We start from the raw sequence: 13,573 nt of genomic DNA, 5'->3' as shown, positions 1-13,573 counted from the left end.
AAGGCCCCCTGGTCCTATCAGACACAGAGTGAGGAGAGCAGGTGATTACAATGAGTTCACAGCGGTAGGTCTCCTGGTCGATGTTGGCGAACCCGGCAAGGGTGTTGAAGAACTTCATGACACACTCCTCCTCCCGCAGCGAAGCGTACTGCTGGAAGGTCTGCTGGATCATCTTCCGGAACTGCTTGGGCTGGGGGAGGTGGATAGTGCTGAGTCAGGCCCACTCCTCTAGACTGGCTCCTTGCTTTAGGCCTGGCCAAAGGGCTGCCCCCTGCTGGAGGATGACCCTGTCCCCAGCACCCTTGCCATGACAGCAGCCAGGATCTGCTCCCCATGGTCTCCTAATCCTAACCTATGAAGAGAATCAGGCAGCTGATGCATCCCATCCTGATTCTCAACCACAGAAGATGTCTACGGGCTGCACTTCATTGTCCTGTGTCCAGGTGATGCAGAGCAGTATGGATCTAGGGGCTTCTCTGAGGATCCCCAGCTGGATCCTTTTAGCTCCAGCTCCAGGGACCCACATGTAGGAGGCTTTGCCGAATGCTCACCCCTGGTTTCCTCACCTTAAGGTTTTCCTGCATCTGCTTTGGGAAAAACAGGTCCAGCCCCACTTCCTTTCTGAAAGAAGGGAAACAGAAACATGACTGACTCACCTTTCCCTCAGTCAGAACTTCTGGCCAATCAGGAGAGGATGAGAGGGCTTGGAGACCAGGGGGACAGGGAGGCTGCCAGTTCTGCTCTGGGGAGGAGTGGGGAAGGGGTACAGGAAAACCAGGGAGTCCGAGGAAAGGAAAAAGGACTGGGGCAGAGCCAGGCCTAGGACTTACTCCAGGAGCTCAAAGTTGGACTTTTTGTCAAGTGCATTGTGGGGCATGTCCTTGAAAAACCGTCTGCAGAGAAAGAAAGAGAAAGCATGGAGTGTGGGCTGGTGGCTGGAGACTGAGGCCACTGCACAGGGCACCCAAGTCCCCATGTTGGTCTAGAAGCTTCCTTCCCCCACCAGATGTGGGATCACAGGAAGCGAAAACGCTGAAAGAGTCAGAACTGGGTAGTTAAAAAACTGAAGAAAAAGAAATTACACAATCTTCATTTGTAGGAAAGATACCAGCCAGGCACTCTTGGGAGACTGGTAGACTGCACAGACTGAGAACAAAGATGGTGGCTCTGCCTGTGGTCTCAGAAAGCACAGAACTCAAGGCCCGAGCACCTCTTTCTGGTCACACTTTTCCTGGTGATTTCTTTTATTTTATCTTCTGTCTCTGAAATATCCTGCATGCATGTTTGTGCATTCATCTAAATAATCCTTAGAGGTACCTATAAGGGCTTTAAAATCTACAGAACAGTAAAAGAAAGAGTCCATAATCCTATCACCAGAAGTGATATTTATTAGTATTTTTACACATACTTTTTAAGTTCCACTTTGCCTAAGAATGTAGGTGCTGAAGAGTTTTATGTACTATCAGATGACACAAAATGATATCTTGGTCAACAATGGACCACAGATATAATGGTGATCCCATTAGGTTATGTTACCTCTGGTATCATCATCGCTGTCTTAGTTTGTGTAAATATATGCTACGATGTTCACACAACCATGAAATCACCTGGTGACACATTTTACAGAATATATCTCCATTGTTAAAGGACACATGACTGTACTATTTGTTTGTAGCAAGTGTGGCTTAACCTGACACCCAAGAGCCAATGTCTCCATATGTGCTCTTGTGTCTTTTTGGCAGCACTGCTGTTCCCAGCCATTTCACTGACCGTTGTTGTAGACATGGTCCTACTCTTGATCCTATACTAGTGTTTCTCTGTCCCAGATGTGCTATAGACATCTGGGAACAGTTTCATGCTCCTAAGACTACAAGCGAAGGAGGAAAAAGTTCTGATTCAAAAGCAATGAATTCAGATTGTTCACTGGGCTTAGGAAATGGGGTACAGCCTCACCTCACACTCTATACATCCAGAATATTTATTCTCAATGGATGAAAGGATAAATACAAATGATAAGACCATTTCAAAACTAAAAAAGAAACTAGAGAAATATTTCCAAATGATAGAGTCAAGAAGAGTATCTAAAAATAAAATCAAGGGAGACATCTCCAATCATAAAACATAGAATGACTTTAAATGAATGATATCTTTTAATATGTTATCAAGCAACATGAGTAGTTGCTCTCAACAAGTAAGGATCTTAGTTTACAAAAATAAATTGATTGGGAAAAATCAGAATGAAGCTACTGTGTTCGTGGAGGCTCTTCCTGGCTAATTGAATTCCAGGTAATTTCAGGAGATTCCCCTGTGCTTTCCTACATGTCCCCCCATATTCCACACTGGAACAGTATTATATATCTTACCTGAAAACAACTCAAGGCAGTGGGTGAGCTATACCACAGCAGTGTAACTGAGGCGCCCTTCTGCCTCGGTGCTCTGAACCATCTCTACCCACACAATTGTGAGAGTGTTCTCCTTTCCTGTCCTGCCACTTACTGGTCTCCTGGAGCTTTGGAGACTGAGTCTATTTCTTTTCTTCGATGTCATATATTTGAAAGGAAATTATCTGTATTATGACCTTCTTCTGTCCTTCTGCCCTTGTCTCCCAGCTCCCAACTTAACACACACATGCACACACACAGAGCAGTGTACCACCCTCAGTCACTTCAAAGGTGGCGCAAAATAACAAAAAGAACAAAAAGAAAGGAGCCATGCTGAGAGCAGCACAGGACCTTTCCCGTCTGGGGTGAGCTGAGTCTGTCCTACATATCATGTGCAGAATGGAGGGAAAACAGAAGATGAAATGTCTCTTCAATGAATTTTTCTTACGCGATCACCAACGAGTTCACTTGAAGGAGGATTGAGGAGTGGTAACATTTTATGATAGTTCAGTAAACACTAGTGAATTCTGTCTTATTTTACACTACCAAAAAATATTTCTGTCCTTTTCTCTTCCAAGAAAAGATGAAGATATGGAAAGTTTTAAAACATTAAATTACACAAAGTTCAAAGGAAATCAGGAAATGAAACAGAGTACGGCAAAGGCCAAGCAGAACTGTAGATGCTTCCTTTAGGGTATGTGTGCAGTTTGGATATTCTGACTGCCAGGGTGTAGACAGAGGCCGTCGTTTCATGAATAATTTATTGAATGAAAATACTTGCCATCAGAGAGTGATTTACTCTGTAAAATAAAAATTTCAAAGATTTAATTAAAAGAAGTCTCAATGTTTATTTAACAAAAAATAGGAAGTCAAATCAAAGTCCCCCCCGTTTTAACTTTAAAAACAAAAAAAGAATAAAAATGATGATACAGAATTTCAAAACAAAACAATAGGAGATTAACACTGGCTAATATATTATCTTCAAAGTGGTTGCTTGCAATTTAAGATATGGGCATAAAAATGATCTAACAATTGAACAGTGAAAACACAAACTTCTGTTTGATAACTAACAGAGATTAGTAGTAGTTATCGTATGTTTATCTATACACATATATGAATATGTTTGTTGTAACACAAAAGTGCAATTCAGGAAAGGGGATTATGATCTACCTGAGCATCAGCTAAGCATGACTTAGGTATGACCAAGCAGAAAGCCTATATAAAAGGGGGGGCTGCCAGCGGTGGGAAAGGGAAGAGGGGAGTTGTTCACCAACATCTCCTTACTTCCCAGCCCCCGGTGAGTGCTATGGATCAAGAACAGGGATAAATTTTGATGCTGCTCTAAAAGAGGAAGGGGAAGAGCTAACAACCATGTGCACAGCTCAGAAAGCTAGGAGAGGATTTTTAATGTTTGCACCAATCAAGAAATTTGAAATGTCTATGAATATGTGCAGTTACTATACATTGATCAAAAATACAATGAAACAAAAAGGCTATCCTAGTGAGGGAAGAAGAAAAGCATTTCAGAGGGGGTGGATGCCTCCGTGGAGAGCAGAGCTCTGCCTAGGCTCACTGTTGCCACTTGCCTGCTGCTGAGTAAATGAAGGAATGGACTTTGAGATTCTTAATCAACGAACTGTGAGGACCTGGGTATTTAAACAGTAAATTAAAAAAAATCAGAGGTAGTTAAATGGAAGCTCAAGAAATTTTGGCATTAATATCTCAAAAGTAAAACATGTGAAAAAATACAGTAATGGCAATTTTAGAATAACCAAGGAGGCAGAATGAAAAACACTGCGAGGCAAACAGGAAGCTGGCTGACACCCCCGGCCGCCTGGTCACCCACTGCAGCCTGCTTAGCTCGCTGCTCTGTCCCTACCCCAGGCCCTGCCTCTGCACTGCATCCCTTGCAGCTTTGTGTTGACCAAAACGGGGGAAAACACTGATCACTTCCAGACAGAGCAATTGAATGTTGCCAGGGGTGCTTGCCCCACAGAGTGAGTGTCTCAGGCCTCTATGCTGAGACCCAGATCACCACCATGAATCTGCAGGCTCAGATACCCAAGCCTGCCCAGCACCACCCCTGGACGGTAAGGACCACAGAAACAAAGACGCTTCTATGCAAAAAGCCAACTGGCTGTTTTCCTCCTCAATAGAGATAGAAATAGATACTTGTTACTGACATTTGTAAATTAGCTATAAGCCCAAATGTTTTTTCAAGTTAAAGGCTGAGCCTTCCTTCTCAGATAAATTGTTAGCCACTATTGGTTACACATTCACTGTGATTTTTTAGGTCAATGCTTTCTGAGACTCCGGCAGCAGTGGGCAATGACCCCAGCTTTCCCAGGTCACCGGGGACAAGGTATTTCATTCCTAAAGCTAGACTGGCACTAATTTCTAGCATATCTGCTATGAATTTCAAGTTTTCTTATACATAATGGGATATGTAGAGAAATTAATATGCCTGAAATTTATCAGCATATTGAATAAATCAATAAAAACTAGGCATCATTGTAACCATAAGACCCTTTGGAAAAGGCACAACTATGGTGGCAGTAAAAGGACCAGTGGTTGACAGGGTTAGGGAGGAGGGAGAGATGAACATGGATGTGATGATGATGATGATGATGATGATTTGAGGACTGTGGATTAAATCCAGGGCCCCATGCATGAGGTCAAGCACTCTACCACTGAACTACATTCCCAGCCCCTCAGGGGGATTTTTAAGGCAGTGAAACCTCTCTGCGTAATGCTGCAATGTGGACACACACATTTGCCATACAGTGGACCTGAACAGAAACTGATGTGTGTACATAGTTACACCAATCAGAGCAGGGAAGGTTGACAGTGCAGGGTGGGAGACAGATGAAAAAATCTCTGTACTTCTGTTCAATTTTTCTGTGAATCTAAAACTTCTTTAAACTACAATTCCACTAAAATTACAGACCATAAGAAACAGGGGGATAGACCTTTTGCAAATGGAAACAGGATCTAGAGAAGGAGGGAGGAGGGGGAAGGAGAATAAAAAGAATTAAGATATATGAAGTACATGTATCTACTCGTGTACTTCGAGTAGATGAACGCAATCACTGTGCATTGCAAACAAGTAATGATAAGGGAACAACATAAAAATACAAGTCAATAAGTAAGGGCAAGGAGAAATATGAGCTAAATAAAAAAATTACAGAAACCTTTCTGCTCTGTCACTGTTCTACATACTTTAAATACCATAGCCCAGTTCTTCCCACACCCTTCCGCGACTCCTGTTTCACAGGTAAAGGGCCCGAGGTGCAGGAGACTAGGAAACTTGTCCAGAGCAACACAGGAGACAGCAGATCCATGGGAGGTCCCGCCCTGCATCCTCCTCCTGGGCAGGAGTCAAGCCCACTGGTGATTCCTACTGTCACTCTCACATCTTGCGCACACAGCATGTGCCCCCCTCCCCGTTTTTTGTGCCCCTTTTTTTAAGCCAGGAAAGAACGCACTATCTTCCCCCAGTGATGTCATATGTCTGTAGGCTGGTTATGCAATTGGGATGGCAACAGGACAAGGGACTATTGTCCATGATTCTCAAGAAAAAACTAGAGCCCAGGAAGCTCCTGCCTGATGGCCTGATTTAAAAAAAAAATGTATAGAAATAGTCATAACCTAAATTAAAAATAGCCCATCCTCACACCGTCGTGGATAGCTTTGCACTGTACCTTTTCCATTTGAACATTATTAAGCCTGAAAAATCTTCCATTAGGGTCACAAAGTGGGTGCTGTGCCCTCTCCCTACCAGCCAGGAACATCTATCTGACTCTCCTGTGGGCTCAGGAGAGCTGAAGTAGTGTGTCATTTTCAGCAGTCTGGGACCCAGAGCAGTCTGGGTAGCACATTCCTGACACGATTGCATGAAGCTGAGATTCACTGGCCCTCTAGCCTGGTAGCACAGTGCCTGGCACTTACACCAGAAACAGTTAGGGGATGGTTCAAGGGTGTAAGGATATAAAACAGAATGCGAATGGGTCTTCTCTGTGCTGCTATCTTGACTGTGCTTGACACTTGACATACTAGAGTCTCAAAGTATGAGACCGAAGTCCTCAGTATCAAATCCAAAACAGAAGTAAAAGGAAGTTTCTCAGAATCATCTAATTTCAGAGGGGAAGGCTGTAGGCTGTGGTGCAGGTGAGAGGCCTGAAGTAGTCTTGGGGAATAGACAAGGGCATGCACGATAAATCAAACTTCAGAGGCTGCCCCTGGACACCAGCATGAAGCTCTGAGGCTACTACAATGGCGGTGAAGTGGGCTGACTTCTTGCCCTGACCCTGCCTTGGCTTCATCAAGGATCCTAGTGTTCCCTTCTCTGTTGAGAGTGAGGATGCCCAAGTACAAGACAATAAGCAGCCCTCAGACTATCTGAGTATCAGTATCTGATGCTGAGATCAATGTGGGACCCTGACCTTTCCATTTGCTTCCCCTTGGCCACCCACCAGTCTGTCTGTCTCTCTGTGTCTCTCTCTCTGTGTCTCTCTCTCTCTCTCTCTCTCTCTCTCTCTCTCTCTCTCTCTCTGTCTCTCTCTGTGTCTCTCTCTCTCTCTGTCTCTCTCTCTCTCTCTCTCTCTCTCTCTCTCTCTCTCTCTCTCTGGAACCCCAGCCCTATAGAAGAATAGCAGAGCCCTAGCCTCTACTGACTTGAAGGTTGTGGGTAAGATCCAAACCTTACCCATAGTAAAGGTAAGGGTAAGGGTGAGGATAGAGCTGTGCAGGACCAGCAAACCATAAAGTGACTCTGGGAATGATTCTGTAAGTCTTCCCAGCGACTCATATGAGGCAGACTACATCTGAGTTGTCTGGGAGGCCGGTCAATGTACATCTTCTAAGGTCCCACTCAGGCCCATGGGCCCAGAGTTCTGAGAGTGAGGGTAGGGAGTATATCAAACTCCCAGGAGTAAGGGTGGTGTAACCAGATTCTGTGACCACTGTTCTAAATCAGGTACCCACCAGCAGCGGAGGAAAGTGGAAAGGCAGGTGATAGTGGAACCCAGTGGCACTGCCGTGGTCAGGACAAGGCTGGGACACAGGCTGAACCGCATCATTGTCTTCTGTCTCAGAGGGCAATAGCTCCCTGCTCACTAAGAACAGGGTTGCATTTCCAAGACTGTCAATCTAGTGATGCCTGTCATTTGCATGATGATGCCATTAGGCTGCCATTGTGACAGTGGTCCCTCCCCTGTCAGCCCATCTTACCCCTCCAAATGATCCCTTGAGATTCTCTAGTTTACACTTTTCCTTCCACTGATCCCTGGGTGTGGAATGCAAACTCTGCCCCCACCCAGTGAGTCTCATTTGATCTTCCTCTGCCTTCCTGGAGCCCCTCAAGTCCCCTCTTCCTTGTGCCCTCTGGCAGGATCAATGGCTCCTGCACATATTCACCCCGCCTCCTATTCTGGTTAACGGTATACACATCTGTCACCTCCAGCGCTGAGTGTGAGGGCATCGCTGGACGCTGTGCTAATTCCTGCATGTGTGCTGGGTGCCTACTGAAGCTGGCAAGCAGCAGTGGGCCGTGGAGGTGGAAACCCCATATTTCAATAGCCCCGGACTCAGGTGAAGTGCTTGAGTAGCAACAGAGACAATGGGTAGATGGAAGATACAGATAGCCTGGAGACAAGGGCAGGAGCGGGACAAGATTGGTGCTCCGGGTGCAGTGGAGCTGGCCCTTCTCTCCCTTCATTCCTAGTGGTCAGATGACAAGCAGCTCAGAGCCCCATGCCTCTTCTCTTCCCTCTCTGGCTTTCACATTCCTGGTCTTGCTTCTGCTCCAGTATGAATAGTTTGGGCTGGCTAAGACTGTAGAACAGCGCTCTCCCAGATCAGGCCTGGGGACCACCTACCTGAGCTCCAAACAGCCCAGCTGCAGGGCCATGCCCTCGCTGACTTTGCTGGCGTAGCGCTGCATGTAGTCATTCCGGAGCTAGGGGGAGAGAGGCCTGGGTCAGACTCACACATGCATCCCCATTCTTTGAGCACAGTCCTGCCCCGAGCTATGTCTCATGCTCACTGTACCATGAACAAGTGAGGAGCAGGGGTGGGGAGCAGAGCTGGGCTCTGTCTCAGAGCTTCCTCCAGCTCCTGGAGCCCTGAGAAATGGTGTTTCTGCCCTGCATGCTGAGGCTGTGGAATTTGGGTGAGTTTTCATACACATTCTCTCCTGATTCATGAGTTGGGGTCCTCTCTGCACCCCACTTTGGAGAAAAGGAAACAGATTTAGGGAGGAGTCAGTAATTTATCCAAAGCACTGCTGATGAGTGGGAATAGATGTCACCCATGGTCCAGCAAACATTTGGTTCGGTGCCTAGCAAACCCGGAGAGGATACAGGAGGAGCAGACAACAGGCAGAGAATGAGGGTGTTAGCTCACTCTGCTCCGTGCAGTGTACTGCTCGGAGTGGCAGGGTTCACATTGTCAGGAATGCTGTGAGTTGGTGAGCATTGTATCAGTGGCTTGAAATCCGCCATGGTGGGAGAATTTACACCATAGGAATTGGCAAGCGCTACAAATCTGGGATTTTTCCTTCCTAGATCCACTTTACCAACACAGTGCCAGGAATGTCACTTAGTCCTCACGACAATGTTACAAGTAGATAATGTTATTATCCCATTTTATACAAGAGGAGACAGCTTCATGCAGGTGAAGTAAAGTTCCTGAAATAACACATTTTAAATGGCAGTGCTGGACTAGAAACCAAGTGTGCAGGACCCCAAAGTCCCTGCATGAATCTGTTCTTTCTCTATCACTAGCTAGATCTCCTGGCCACCATGGAAACCCCAAGAAGTGTTGGGGGCATCAGGGATGAGTCTGATTGAATTTAAGCAATTCAGAGGTTGGGGCTGCTGACCACCACCCAAGGAATGGCTTCCAGAGAAGCTTCCTAGAAAGAGTCTCCAAAACCTGGGCTTTGTGTTTCCATTTCCCTGGGAGAGGATGGATAGTATTTGGCTTTTAAGGGAGTACCTTTTACCTGTTGGTAAAAATAAAGCAGCGTAGTCCTGTCTTCTTTTAGGGTCTCCATGAAGTCTTCCGGCAAGTATCGGATTTGGAGGTCATACCTGTGACAGGACAGACTCTAGGTGGCATCAAAGAGACCTCCCCCAAGGCAGAAGCATCAACCCACAGCACCCCCTCTCCGCCCGGCCAGCAGGTAGGGCTGTTTATAGCTCTTGGCTGCCCCTCCAACACTAGCTCCTTTTTCCCCTCCTCCGTAGTTGGGTGGCGGACCAGGACCAAGAGGCAGCCAGGGAGCGACAGTCAGAGCTAGGACTCTTCCTTAGGTTCACAGGCCAGCCTTTGGTCTCCACCCACCTTGCCCTCCCCTTTACCACAGTGCCAGCAACATCCTGCCTGGAGTTATTCCTAGACTTCTGCCCTGGAACGAGGATGCCCCATAAGCCTGTGTTAGGCTTTGAATGCACATGCATCAGTCACTGCAGGAGGCCTAGGTGTAAAGTGACTCTCAGATCTGCCAAAAGTTTCTGAGGCTGGGGAGCACTCTAAGGAGGCCCTCCACACCCCACATCCGTCACCCCATTCCTACCTCCACTCAGCTTCCACATGCAGACATTCGTACTTGTCCTGCACCTCGCCCACTGTCATCTGCGGGTGCAACCAGTGGATTTCATCTGACTTCATGTGCTTTAGCCTCAGCCCATAGCACTCAGCCAGCTGGATATTAGGCCCGATTCGCCCACTCAGTAGGATGGAGGTGATGATCTCCTACAGAGAAGAAAAGGCCCAACTCAGGGGTGTCCCACGTCAGGTCCCAGAATCCTCCTGTGTTCCTGCATGTGTGAGCACATGCACCACTGTGATTCTCTAAAGCAGGATCCTATTTTAAGGTTATGTTTAATTCTCTAGCACTTAGTGCAAGATTTAGGGTACTGGGGGTTCTACCTGATGAGTGAACAACCTGGCAGTGTGAACCAGAGATAGAGGAACTGAGAGAGGAGAGCAGGTGCGAGGAAGGAAACAGAGGCAGAGAACACAGATCCTGTGCTTCTGCACTGCGTTCTAAATGATTCATAATCACCAGGCACCTGCCATAAAAAGCACCTTGTGAGTGGTTTCTGGATTAGCCAGCATTACTGAGCACTGGACTTGGTCCTGCAAGGTTCCCTGCACATGTGATTCACTGAATTTTCACAACACAGGGAAGCAAATGCCAGTTACCACCCCTTTATGGCAGTGGAGGAGTAGATGCAGGGCATATTGTTTATGGGATTAAGCTGAGATTCTGAATCCTGACTGCTGGGCTCAGGATATCACTTGGCCAAACTGACTGAGGGATGGGGGAGCAGGACCAAACAGAAGGACAAGACTTCCACTAAGGGTGTCAGTCGTACAGCCCCATAGGAAGCAAAGTCACAGGAAACAGAGCTTATTCTTGCTTTCTTGTCACCCAGAGGTTAAGTGGATCACCTGCCTTACAGCCTGATGTCAGCTTCCTGGTCCAGAGCCACAGCTGGATCAACAGGAGGGCCAGCTGGACAGCTTCCCGGTAAGACACCGGGGAAGTCCTGCCTAGGTGTCCACTGAATTACTTTGGGGCCATTTTAACTCATGTTTCTTGTGTGATTCTATAGGCAATGGGTGAGCAAAGCCCTCCCCTAAGAGAAGATCTAATGCATGGACATTTTAAAGCTCACAGGCACTGACCTTGCTCCGTCTGACCCTGGGAAGGCTGAGTGATATGGGACACACCGCTTGTTATCTGACTAGAAGAAGATGGCCTGTTCGTCATTTTTACCTTTTATTTACATGCCTCCCAAGAAGTTATCTAATTTAGTAAATCAATTAATTCTTCAATTAGAATGCAAAGAAAAAGATATGCCATTTTTATTAAAGGAAAATCTGCTTCTCTGTATTTCTGCTAGCAAAATGTCAAACTAATATTTCAGTAATATTGGTTCGATGGAATGCCCCATCATCCATCTGCCTGGGTACCATGTGTCTTGGTCTGGCAGCCTCCTGCCATCCTCCCCTGGATGCCATATAGTCATGGAGCCAGGAGACAGCCTGAAAAAGCCCCATCCCACTAGGAAAGGAAATGTCCACCACAGAAGCTGACTCCTGCTCTGTGAGACAGAAGCGGAAACTGGGACAGAGAGTGCACGTGTCGGCAGTCACAGAAAATCAGCGTGGGAGGCAGAATCAAGGCTGGGGGTGGGGATGGAGGCTGTGATCTGTGGTGCCCAGGCGGAGGGGACACAGACAAGAAGATGCGCTCAGAGCTGAGAAGTAGACAAGCTTGTCAGGGTCACCAGCCACTCCTGCTGTCACTGACCTTCCCCACGACTCTGTTCATTTTGTCATACTGATATTTTACCCAGGGTCCCTTTCCCTTGCAAGCCCCACTGGCAGTATCTATCTCTGCTGTTTAAACCTAGAGCCTCCCCTTCCCCAGGTAAAGTCTCCTAGACCAATGTCAAATTGCCTCAAGCAGCTGTGCCACTTAGTATTGAAAAATGCAAACATACACAGAGTAAATACCATGCCCCATCTATACACAGCCCAGCTTCAGCAGCCACCAGCATCCTGCCTTTCTTCCTTCATGATACCACCACCTACTCTCTAGGCATGACTCAACACTTCATTTTTTCCAGTTCTTCTTTTTAAAATAAGGTTTATATACATTAAAATGCACAAGCTTTAATGGTGCGATTTTGACACATGAGTACACCTATGTAACTCACACATCCATTAAGAAACAGTGCTTTTTGGAGCTGGAGAAAGTCTCTTTTCCTTCCCTGCCAATATTTTGGGCCACTCCTAGACCCACCCCAGGCAACCATCTCTGTCTCCCAGTGCCAGTTTTGCTGATTCTAGAAACTCATAGAAATGTGGTCCTTTAATAGATGGCTACGTTTGTGTAATTTTTCAACCAGCCTAATGTCTGAGATTCATTGCTGCATGTATCAGTAGATGGTTTCTACTCATGGGTGATGCTCTGAAAAGAAATCAGTGTATCCTCTGTTGGGAACTGGGACTACTTCTAATATTTTACTATGGTGAATTAAATTAAAGTATTTTGAGCATATATTATTTTGGAATGAATATTGAGGAGGATTACTGGGCCAAAGATGTAAGTTTATGAGAACAATTTTAAAGATTTGCTTCATGAAAAACTGCCAAAATTATTCTAATTTATACTTTCCATTAATATTTGGTGTGGTCATTCTTTCTTAATATTAGTCATTTTAGTAGCTATATATAGTAATACCTCAATTTACATTTACTTTGCACCTCACTAATGATTAGAGGTACTGTATTAAAATGTTTTCATGTGCCTTTTCTGCCGTATGTAGTCTTTCTGTTGTGAAGCAAATGTTTGTGCAAATCTTTTACTCATCTCTTTTCTGTTGTATTTTTATCATTGAGTTTTAGGAAACCTTAATATATTCTAGATAAGACTACTTTCTACAATATATGTTATGAATATTTCCTTCAGGTTTATGGTATATTTATTATTTATTCCTATCCCAGTCTTTTGATAGAACTTAATTTGCCAAGCTTTTCTTTTATGGCTAGTGTTTTCTGCCTCCTAACAAATTATTACCTGTCCCCAGGTCATGAGATTTTTTTCTTTTCTTTTATGAACTTAATTTTAATTTTTTCTTCTAGGTCTCTGATCCATCTTTAGTTGCTAACTTGTATATGGTATGAGGCAGGAATACAGAGAGTGCTTTCCATCTAGATCTACAGCTGTTCTACATTGGTTGTTGACTTTCCTTTTCCAGGTAAATTGTTTTTCTTAGTTTGTAAAAATTCAACTGGCCACCTGTGTTTAGGTCTGTTTCTAAATGATCATGTCTGTTCTATTGAGCACACAGTCCTGTCTGCATTGCTGTAGCTTTAGGATAGAACTCAAAGTCAAATAGGATAAATATTCTAGGATGCTCACCAAAATTATTGGAATATTTTAGATCTTTGCACGTTAACATATGTTTTAGAATCAGCTGCCCACTTTCTATTTCAAAACTATGCAGCAGGATATGTGTTAAATCTACAGTTTTATGGGGGAGACCTTGTGTCTTGTGTCTTAACAGCACTGAGACTTCCAATCCTTGAATACAGTAGGTACATCACTGTTCATTTAGAGCTTTAATTTGTCTTAGCCATGTTTGTAGTTTTCCGTGTACAAATTTTAGTTCTAA

At 45.3% G+C, this 13,573-nt stretch overlaps 1 protein-coding gene across 7 annotated transcripts in view; it reads right to left on the bottom strand.

The window, feature by feature from the left end:
• Window positions 1-13,573, bottom strand: part of Ptk2b (protein tyrosine kinase 2 beta) — a 105,328-nt gene that overhangs the window by 24,898 nt on the left and 66,857 nt on the right. For all 7 annotated transcript variants that reach the window (XM_023561409.2, XM_003479370.5, XM_013143440.3 and 4 more), the window contains 6 exons: window positions 9,958-10,136; window positions 9,385-9,472; window positions 8,258-8,337; window positions 831-893; window positions 567-621; window positions 50-190 (listed from right to left, as the gene is read on the bottom strand). In XM_023561409.2, the coding sequence (XP_023417177.1) occupies window positions 50-190; window positions 567-621; window positions 831-893; window positions 8,258-8,337; window positions 9,385-9,472; window positions 9,958-10,136 (606 nt within the window). The remainder of the gene's footprint in view (window positions 1-49; window positions 191-566; window positions 622-830; window positions 894-8,257; window positions 8,338-9,384; window positions 9,473-9,957; window positions 10,137-13,573) is intronic.

The sequence above is a fragment of the Cavia porcellus genome, unplaced genomic scaffold, assembly GCF_034190915.1.
Source record: "Cavia porcellus strain 051 isolate PalLab524CR breed Dunkin Hartley unplaced genomic scaffold, mCavPor4.1 scaffold_24, whole genome shotgun sequence".
NCBI lineage: Eukaryota > Metazoa > Chordata > Mammalia > Rodentia > Caviidae > Cavia > Cavia porcellus.
Note: the sequence above shows the minus strand (reverse complement) of the source record. Positions and strands in the feature narration are given on the sequence as shown.